This window comes from Populus euphratica, unplaced genomic scaffold, assembly GCF_000495115.2.
Source record: "Populus euphratica unplaced genomic scaffold, PopEup_1.0 scaffold79.1, whole genome shotgun sequence".
Taxonomy (NCBI): Eukaryota; Viridiplantae; Streptophyta; class Magnoliopsida; order Malpighiales; family Salicaceae; genus Populus; species Populus euphratica.
The window spans coordinates 257012-267279 of NW_011499959.1; the positions used below are offsets into that span (position 1 = coordinate 257012).

General features: G+C 36.3%; 1 protein-coding gene across 3 annotated transcripts; it reads left to right on the plus strand.

The window, feature by feature from the left end:
* The first annotated feature begins 1024 nt into the window (after positions 1-1024).
* On the plus strand, positions 1025-9943 carry LOC105138542 (uncharacterized). 3 transcript variants are annotated; one of them, XM_011044648.1, is made up of 18 exons: positions 1025-1607; positions 1928-2096; positions 2393-2468; positions 2593-2634; positions 2719-2781; positions 3867-3916; positions 4015-4042; positions 4323-4397; positions 4483-4593; positions 4670-4730; positions 5991-6104; positions 6220-6338; positions 6693-6762; positions 7131-7172; positions 7254-7294; positions 8793-8919; positions 9500-9679; positions 9816-9943. In XM_011044648.1, exons 1-17 carry the CDS (start codon positions 1226-1228, stop codon positions 9631-9633), a joined length of 1704 nt encoding a protein of 567 aa, XP_011042950.1. In that variant the 5' UTR covers positions 1025-1225; the 3' UTR covers positions 9634-9679; positions 9816-9943. The 3 variants fall into 3 exon arrangements, with proteins under 3 accessions (XP_011042950.1, XP_011042949.1, XP_011042951.1); XM_011044647.1 differs by having other exon boundaries at positions 9500-9943; XM_011044649.1 differs by having other exon boundaries at positions 1026-1597; positions 1924-2096; positions 9500-9943.
* The last annotated feature ends 325 nt before the right edge of the window (positions 9944-10268 follow it).

Here is a 10268-nt window from a genome sequence, read left to right on the forward strand (position 1 = left end):
ATCGCAGCTCGAACAAAAATATTTAGTTTTTCTAGCTTTAAAGTAATTTTTTATATTTTTAAATTACTTAACATGTTAATATTTAAAATAAAAAATATTATTTTAATATATCTTAAAATAAAAAAAATATTTTTAAAAATAATATATACCACAGTGCAGCAACCACATATGGATTTGGGTCCCACCATTTTCCACTCCCGAATTGTCTCGCGCGAAACTCGAATGAGGGTCAACCCGCTTCAAACGGCAGGTCGTTTAGGCCCCATATGGTACAGCTATATCCTAGTTGTATATGTATTTCAAATGGGTCATCAAGTTTTCGTATTAATTACAATTACCCCTCGATTAGAAGATGCTACTCAATATCATCCCTAATCGAAGGTAATCTCATCTCTTGTGCCTAATTGTGTCCATGCCTGTTATACCGATGATGAGCATAAAAAATTATAATTCAAATGCAAGTGGCATGGACACCTAGTCATTCATATATTTAGTTTAGAAAATATTTTTCAATGCTAAATAATTGTCAGATATATAAACCTGATATTTTATATAAATTAAAGTAGATTTAAATGCATGGAAAATACTCAATGTAAAATTATTAGTTTCTTTTAATAAATATAAAAATTAAATGTGAATCTAATAAAGAAACTTAATAAAATCTCTTTAGTTTTCAACAGATATTTACTTTTTTTGTTTTTAAAATGTCTTTGTTAAGAATAATGGCTCAATAAATTCTTATATGATGGGGGCATTTCTCTAATTTATTTTTATATTTCTAATTAGCACAAATTTACTCTTGAATATTTATTAAATTCTAATCTATCACTCTGGTAAAATTATTAAGTTAATTAATCGGAATTAATCAGATGACTTATGCACGACATAGAAACTTAACTAAAATCCGAAAAAAAAAAGAGGATTTTCTCAGTTTTGAATAGATGCTCCAATTGGGATCTTTTGATAGTCGAGACACTGATTTGTAGTTTTCATTTTTTTAAAACCGACAATATTTCATTTTCAATTTCAAGCTTCAACTGCTATGAGATTCAGCTCATAATTCTTCAACCGCCTCCTCTCTCTCTCTTTCCTTCCCTCGATTTCCTCGACAAAAATCCAGCTCTCTCAAAATCCTCGCTTCCCTAACACACACGAAAAACACGTACATTTATACACATACGAACACGTATCAATACAAAATATATTTAAAAACCTTTCCGCGCAAATGGATCGGAGGAGGGCGGGGAGTCCGGTGTATGCGAGACAGTGGAGCAACGAATCACGTGGTTCAAACAGTACGGGCTCGTCATCTCCCGCGCCGATGTCACCGGCGCACCCGAACTCACGTCTAAGCTCAAACATGTCAACAATCAAGCGCACACAAAACGTGGCCGCCAAGGCTGCTGCCCAACGGCTGGCTCAGGTGATGGCGTCATCGCAGACTGCAGATGACGACGATGACGAAGACGATCTAGATTTCCGATTTCCTGCTCGACCGGCTCCGGTTCCTGCTTCGTCGGGGTTTATTAGTGTTAATCATAGAGGGAGTTCTAATGGTGTTTCGGTTACTAGACCTAATAGATCTCCGTCTCCTGCGGTAATTTTTAGTGTGAAGTGGCTTATACGATGCGTTTCAAAATTTAAATGAATAATTCGATTCTATAGTGTTTATGAGAACTAGTGCTGGTAGTAGTTGCTATATTGATGTACAGATCTCTGCTTGCAGTGGCAATTTCGATATTTAATGCTTTCATATGGATAATTATGTGTCAGTTACATTGATTTTCAATTTAGATATCTGGTTCCAATTCTGTTGAAGTCGAGTTTGGAAATTCAATTTTTTTTTGGGGGTTATTTTTGTGTGTGTGTGTGTTAGGGTTTGACTGGATCCAGGCTAATTGCAGATTTGGTATTTTTAATTAGTTAGGTCGGAACTTTATGGAGAATGTGCCATCACTTCGGTCTACATCGGCTGGAAGGCCATCAATGTCAGTTCGTCCAGCTACAGTGGTGCCACCTAGCAAACAATCACTAAGAACTCCCGTTTCTATTCCTCCTATCGACCCTCCATCCAGTAGGAATAGAGATAATAAGAGGTTTGGCTCTTGTCGTAATCTCCTTTTTTTTTCCCTTTCTTTTTGGCGCTTTTAAGCTTTTGGAAGTGAATGTGGTTTGTGGTGTCGATAGCTATTGGCTTAGCTTTTAATATATTTTGGTCTAAATCTTTTATTTTATTTTTGTGGAGTGTATGGATTTACAAGATGAAGAGCTTACTTGTATTTAAGTTCATCCATTCATCAATTGGCAACTTGAGTGTATACTTCTACTTGTTTGCATCCTATCGATGCTTTGTGTTTAATTATTTGAATATTCTTGTTGCCATTTACTGCAGGTTCACATCAGATGCGGGACAACTTAAATTGGCTGACTCAGGTGATCAGCGTGAAGCTTCAGCGCTTCGTGATGAAGTATGTCATTCTTACCAATCGTTAATAGTAGACATGCAATTACTTGTATTTACTGAAGATAGCTATAAATTGGTTGAACCAAGTTGCTTTGAGCTTTGAAGCTAAAACCAGCTAAATTTTACAGCTTGATATGCTGCAAGAAGAAAATGAAGCTATACTTCACAAGGTGTGTGATCCCTCAAGAAAAATTAAAATTTTAGTTAGCCTTGTCCTGTGATGTTTAACATTTATACCTGAGCTTTCTGTGCAGCTTCGTAGTGCTGAAGAAAAACGTGAGGAGGCAGAGGCTAGAGCCAGGGAGCTTGAGAAACAGGTAAGTCATATCATTTAGTCATTGGTTTGGTTTTCCTATTTGTAATTTCTCTTCTTCAGTATGTTGACTTTGATATATGAAGCAAAGCAGCCTTGGTCTCTTATCTGTGTCAAGCATATTTTCTTGCTTTTCTTTTTCTTAATCATTGTATGAAATTGTTTATATGCTTGGTAGAGTAGATACAAAGACAGTATCCTCTTTTAGTACTCTTCCTTTAATGGGAAAAAGGAAAAAGTAACTGGCTCTAAAGTACATAGGGATGTTTGAAGTATACCTAGACAAAGAGCTCTGAAATAAACCATATTGAGTGCCGGTCCGGTTTGATGAGTTACTAGGGTACTAGTCAGCAAGCCAACCAATTTTCTTTCTGTTCTGTAATTGACAAGCTAATATACTAACATGTCATAGCTGGTGCTGGTTACTTATAAGAAGTCTAGAATATGTTTCAGGGATTGTCGATAAAGCATGGATATACTATTTCAGATGCAATGTGGATAGGGTTTACCTGGGGGAACTAGTGCCTCTCAGCTTTTAGGAAACATATCTCAACATTTCAAATCTCATATGCAGATACATTTGACTATGGTTATTTGCCTATATTTCCTTTTTCCTCATGTCGGACACTTTTATTCATCATGTAACTGATGGGAAACATCACATATTGCTTTCTCCAAACATGTAACTAAGTGTTTCAAGATTAACATGATTTCTATCTAGCAAATCCAGTTGTCTATTCGTACATGACTCACCATATGGTCATTTATGAGGGTATATTGTTGACCTGATTGCCATTTTCATCTCATAGTTGGCCTCTATGTTAATTGCCATAATTTCTGTTAAGGTTATTTATGAGGGTTATTTTTTCCTATGTTCTCAAGTTCACTATATGTTACACTGTCAAACAAGCCTCAGCATATCTGGAATACACTATTTGATCCACTTGGATTATAGTACATGCTTTAAATTAGTTAGAAATTATAGCTCAATTCAGTTTAGTGGCCAAAGCACTCAGAGTTTTTCTGCATGGTTGTACTTTCAACAATGATTTACAGATCTTATTTCCATTTCCAATTCTCTATTAATAGGTTGCTGCTCTTGGAGAGGGTGTATCCCTTGAAGCTAAACTGTTGAGTCGGTAAGTATGGTTAGTTTTGTACGTGCCATGGTTCATTTGATTTCCAGGTTCTTAATTCTATTCCTTTTTTATTAAATATTATATACATATATATGTAGGAAGGAAGCAGCATTGCGTCAAAGAGAGGTGAGTTTGGGGACTATGTGCCAGTGGAGCATATATGAATTTGAGAGTAGAGTAGTCTGTAACTTTTTATTTCTCATGTTCTCCTGGAACATAAACTTGTCAGTCCATTACTTGAGCTTTTTTTATTACTTATTTTCTCTATTTTGGCTAACAGTATCAATTAAATGTGCTTATTTTTAAGTGCTCTCTGCCTTTTCTTTCTTTATTTTTTTTTTTAAGGGTGCTGACTCTAATTCTTTTAACAGTTCTTGTTACAGTACTGAAAACTTTCTTGTCACAGGCTGCTCTTAAAGCTGCAAAACAATCTACAGATGGTAGAGATGCAGAAATCGCAACCCTTCGTACAGAACTTGAGGTGCGATATGCTAATTCTGCCAAGTTGGTGTTTATTCTCATTAGTTACCTTGAGATGTCAAGCCTTACCTCATTTTTCAAACCAGAGCTTGAAAGATGACACTGCAACAGCTGCGGAGCAGCTGCGAGAAGCTGAATCTGAAACAAAAGCTCTTCGCATGATGACACAAAGAATGATTTTGTCCCAGGAAGAGATGGTGTGTGCATTAAATTGAACTTGAGGTTTATATTTAGCCTTATAGCTGTTAACTGTTTTCTGCCCATATCTTTCAGGAGGAGGTTGTCCTGAAGAGATGTTGGCTTGCACGCTACTGGGGTTTAGCTGTCCAGCATGGTAATCAACTCAAATATGATCTTTCCTGCTTGGGGAAAAATGGTTACATGCTTTGAATTGCTTGTCTTTGTTTGAAGGGGCATATAGAGACTGAGGCATGAAGCCCAGCTAGCTTGTTAGATATGCTAGTGCACTTTGATGGGTTTCAACTTTTGATCTATATTGGATAGCCGTCATAGAAGACCTTTTTTAAACCTTTCTTTGTTAATGGATCGTGGTTGTCATCTCTCTATTGTCCATGTTCGACGAGGCGTGTGCACAGGTCAGGTCAGGTTTGACTGTATTTTGTATCCAACCTGACTTTTAATTTCTCCAACATTCTAACACGTACAAAACACAAACCGTTCAGATGAGGCTGGTTGGATTGCTTTTTTACAGATAATGTTGATAACCACAGGTTAGGTGGGACTAAGGGAACTTTAATGAGTAGTTTCCCCATGGCCAAAGCGTAAAAAATTCAGACACCACACTCACTGTCATACTTGAATTTGACAAGACCATGATGATAGATTGGATCTAGCTTCACGTCCCCTTTTGTGTGTGTGTGTGTGACAAATTGGATTGAACTTCTAAGGTTAGAGTTATCACTGCCACCAAAGATCCACAGCCGACTGATATCCTTCAAAGAGGTTTAGGAATTTTGTGGTTCTGATTTTTCAGGATGTAGAAGTTTTAGGATTAAAGGAGGAGAGAAGGTAATTTGTTTTTGATAAGTGCAGGTGGCTGAAGCAGGGTAGCAAAGAGGGTAAATAAAATTATGTATCTATAAGAGGGTTAGTTACGTGGAAACTCATAATTTTAACTTTACCCTAAGGTGGCGCCATAAGAAATACATGGTTGCAATACATGCGGGTTGGGTCAGGTTTGGCAGTTTTCCAAAACTCTGATGCACAACCTGACCCGCTCAATCCATTTTCTAGCTCTTTAGATCCAATTCTATTTGATATATCTGGAAACCCAACTTTTGTGGGTTGGTCACGTTAGATGATGTAGATGGTTTCAATAATTTGACCATGCCTAATGTACATTATGTTGTTTTGGGTCTATTGGCTATTCATATGTGATCTTCCAATGACAGACTTATTATTCTCGCAAGGGTCATGTTTTGTATCCATGGCAGACTCATTGCATCTCTTCATTCTTCGGGCTGGGCTACAAAAAACATTTAACAGTATTGTTGCATAGACATCCACAAGCTTTGAACCGAGTCCTTTGGCTACTGCTAAACTGCCTCTTGTTCTGTTTCTTTCATTTCTTCAGGGATTTGTGCAAATATAGCAGAGTCAAAGCACGAGCATTGGTCTGCTCTAGCTCCTCTTCCATTCGAAGTTGTCATTTCTGCTGGACAAAGGGCTAAGGAGGAGTTGGATAGAGGCTAGTTTGATGATTTCTTATTAGCATATTTCCTATTTTTGTTTCTTTGTTTATTTTTCTCCATCATTTACCATTAATTAGTCTTATAATCTATAATGTTGTATAAATGAAACAGGTGGTGGTGATCCAGATAGGCATAAAGTAGTTCGTGATTTGAGTGACCTTACTGGAGAGGGAAATATTGAAAGTATGCTTTCAGTTGAAATGGGATTGCGGGAATTAGCTTCTTTAAAGGTCTTACTTTTTAAAAAGATATATTTTAACCTCATGGGTTTTTTTGTCAGTTGACAAGGATTTCAAGAATCGCTTGTAATGATTTCTCATACTGTTATGCACTTTTGTAATAACTTTTATGTACCAAATGCATAGTTTTGCTTGTTGAGTCATTCATGAACCTTATTGTTGGTTATTTTAGTTTCATTTTCATTGATGTGCATATTTGGCACTTGCTTCTTCTTTTTTATTCAGTTGACATTGATTTTAAGAATTGCTTATAGTGATATCTTTTACAGTCATTTACTTTTAATACCATGCAATTTATTGATTTTTTTTTTATTCTGATACTGTCCCACCTCACCCTGTTATAAGGTTGAGGATGCAGTTGTACTTGCTCTGGCTCAACACAGACGACCAAATATGGTTCGACAATCGTTCTCAGGTAACTTACCTCTGTTATTTATAAGTTATTTTTCCACTCAACAAATGTGTTGGTTGAATTTCTTTACTAATGATGTGGTATAGCATTTTAATGGTGCTTTTCCTTCTTTTGTCATATGAATTTTTGTAGCCTACTGTTTAGAATCTTTTTGATGAGTGTTATGGTAGTTTGATATGCATGCTAAGATCTGGTATCCAATAAAAGTTGTTCTGGGTTTGCTGAAAATTTTTACTCATACTAGATCAAGTTTTTGGATGTTTATCTGTTAATGTATGTTACCTTTTGAAGCAACTCTTACAAAAGAAAACATGATAACCTGGCATTTATCTTTTCCTCTTTTGTTTTTTTTTTTTTTTCCTGGTTTTCAGATTCGAGACCACCAGGTGATCCCAAGTTTACTGAGGCCAATGGTGAGAGGTGTAACTTATCTGTCATCAAGTTATGTTTCATGAAATAAAATTATCGAGCCCTGTCCCTTGTTTTAACTGCAGAATTAAGTAAAGCAGAGGCAGAAGATGTTCATTTCAAAGAGGTCAGCAGCTGTTGTACTTGACTTATTATTTGTTGTCACTGTTTTTTCATTTTAAGATTCCAGTCTTGCTACAGGACTTTGTTACAATACAAAGCCACTATTTTTATTTTTATTTTCATCTGTGATCATGTGCATAGAGTGGAAAGAAGACTTCCCTTCTCCTGTATACCTTACCTGATCATTCTTTTTTTCAAGGATCTTATCTTCTAGGTCTAGTCTAGCATTGCAAAGGCTTTGTAGGTCCACATTCTGTGATCATGTGCATTGAGAAGAAAGAAGACTTTCCATCTCCCTTATACCTTACCCTGTGATTCTTTCTCATCATCTCATCATCTAGGTCTAGTCTATCAATGCAAAGCCTTTGTAGATCCACATGCATGAGGAGGTTTGTATTGTACTTTTATTAGTTCTGAGAAATTATTTCAAGCTAGAGTCCTAGACCTCACATTATCCATGTATTTATGTCTTCCAACTGTTAAAGCATCGAAACATGAAAGTTTACACTAAGCGTAATAGCGTGTAGGTTTTGAGGTAAGGGAATGGAATGGAAATGAGAGTAATGGAAAGGAAACTAACCCAATTTCCTTTGTTTGGATCCTAAAATTAGTAACGGAAAAGAAAGGAAGGGGGAAAATTAAATCTCTAAATTTCCTTTTGGTTTGCAAAAACCTTTCTCCCAAATTGGGTGGAATGCAAGGGAAATTTAAAAAAAAAAAATGACACAATTTTCCCCAAAATATCCTCCTAGAAGAACACTCTAGTTGAACATCTTCAACTCTTTTTGTGTAAGGATGATTTAGTAAAAAAGAAATAATGTCACTTGTTTTCTTTTCTTTTCCATGTACATCCAAACAATGAAAACTTAGTTCCCCCCACCTTCATTGAACCAAACAAAAGAAATTTAATTTCACTTCTTTTCCTCTCTTTATTTCCCCCTGTTGTCCCTAACATCTTTAGATTGCCACACTGTGAATGAATTTCACCTAAATACGATTTACTTTACAACAACCACAGACAACAACCTCAGACTGGTGTTAAAAGTTGGGATAACAATAACCACAATAATACTGACAAAACAGTGCTATGCTTTCCGGTCCTCCTCTTCTATATAGCCATCCAAAACTTTCAACATAACCTATTTGGATACTGAACATTAACCTTTTGGCATCAGCCCTTTCTAGATGTGCTTCCCTACATTTTAACTTTCTATCTGCTCTGCCATGCATAGGGTTAACTAATAAGTTATGGTCTGGGGAACACCTGAAGTTGATAACCATCTAAATCAGACAACCTAAATCTGATCTCTCTCAAGTCTTGTTTGTTCCTCATGATTTCATTTCATGAAAGGCTACCTTGTTTGTCTGTTCTGGACTTCTTTAATATTATGTTCTCACATTACTGAAATGAGTGAGTTTGCAAATATATGTTTTGTGACAGTTGTTAGTACCAGAATTTATGTATATTTTGATTAAAAAATGCTTCAATTTGTTATGTGCAGGCTTGGCTAACTTATTATTGGAGAAGAGCCTTAGTACATGGTGTGGAAGAAGATATTGCAGAAGACAGGCTTCAGTTTTGGATTAGTCGTAGTGGGCAGTCACTGACTTCACATGATGCTGTGGATGGTAATTTATATGCTTTTATAACAATATATTGCAAAAATTATAGTAAACAGGCACCAATTATCCGCCTCTCTCTCTCTCTCCCCCCTAATGCTATGTTTAGCTATTTATGGTCCCAGGTATAATTTGCAAAATCCTATTTAAAAATTCTTGTGGTCTATCGAGGACAATTTATTGTCTAGGTTGATGTGCATGCTTTGTTTTTTTTTTTTTTTTTGTGCTTCAATCTCATTTAAAGAAGGAATGTTGATGGAGATAAACTAAAATAAAAATGCTTTACACAATACATGCGGTCACTTGAGTTGGTAACTTATGGGTATTTCAGATCCAATATTTATCAGGCCAGCTAGGTCCAGTATTACTCATTGTTCAAATAGTCAGTCATAAACTCTCACCACCATGCTGAATGGCTTGGAAATCCTCATGTTAATGGCTTTTATGAAATTTCAAAATGATTGAAATAATACATGTGGTCATGAAGACATCTTATGTTGGCAGACTTGGTAGTGCAATCCTTTTTACATTTTGCCTCGATAGATGCATGTGCTGTTCTTGATGTTTTCAATTGGTGTCCTTGATGCAGTTGAGCGAGGCGTATTGGAACTAAGGAAGCTGAGCATAGAGCAACAACTATGGGAAGCATCTCGGAGAGAAATTGATCATTCTTCTTTGGCCCCAGGTGCTAACCATAAACACACCGATGAGCTCTCTTCATAATGTTCGCAAGTTTAAATAGCTACATTCTTTCCATCCATTTTTCCTTGTAAGTTATGTCAATTTTATGCATGTAAATTTCCTTTTTATATATGTTTTTCCCCTCCACAGTCAATTACCGTTATAATTCCCCTTTGAACCTGTACACAACCTGAAATTAGGCTTTTTGTCTATACGATACTCAGATTGGATGTGAGAGTCAAGTACGTGGATCTACTGGTTCCTTCACAACTTAAATTTTGTATTCATGCAATTCATATGGCCAAGGCAAAGACATTGGAAAATCTTTAGTATTACCATTCAAAAATTGTTCGGTACCCCGGTGCTTGGCTTTAATATTGCCCTGTGCCCCGGCACTTTGAGAGATTTGAGAATGTAGTAAGTAAATATCTTCGGATTTCATGAGACCTTTTCCCTTTACAGAGACATGGATCATGCCTGTGAGTGGAGTAATGGTAGAATCCCTGAAAACCATAGCCTGTGTTGCCCTGCTGAAACTTACCCCCTTGTGGGAATTTAGCATAGAGCAACAACTATGCTAGTGTGATATGGAGCAATAAATATGCTAGTGTGATATGGAGTAGGGTCCGATTGTACTGGGCTTCTTCTCTCTAATATTCAACTCAATTTTATTTTGG

What these genes read in the sequence shown, in the direction of transcription:
- LOC105138542 (XM_011044647.1), top strand. Translation starts at nt 1,226, where the DNA reads ATGGATCGGAGGAGGGCGGGGAGTCCGGTGTATGCGAGACAGTGGAGC. An exon ending in CTTCAGCGCTTCGTGATGAA is followed by an intron (nt 2,469 to 2,592) that starts GTATGTCATTCT and finishes TAAATTTTACAG; the next exon opens with CTTGATATGCTGCAAGAAGA. An exon ending in GAAGCTAAACTGTTGAGTCG is followed by an intron (nt 3,917 to 4,014) that starts GTAAGTATGGTT and finishes ATATATATGTAG; the next exon opens with GAAGGAAGCAGCATTGCGTC.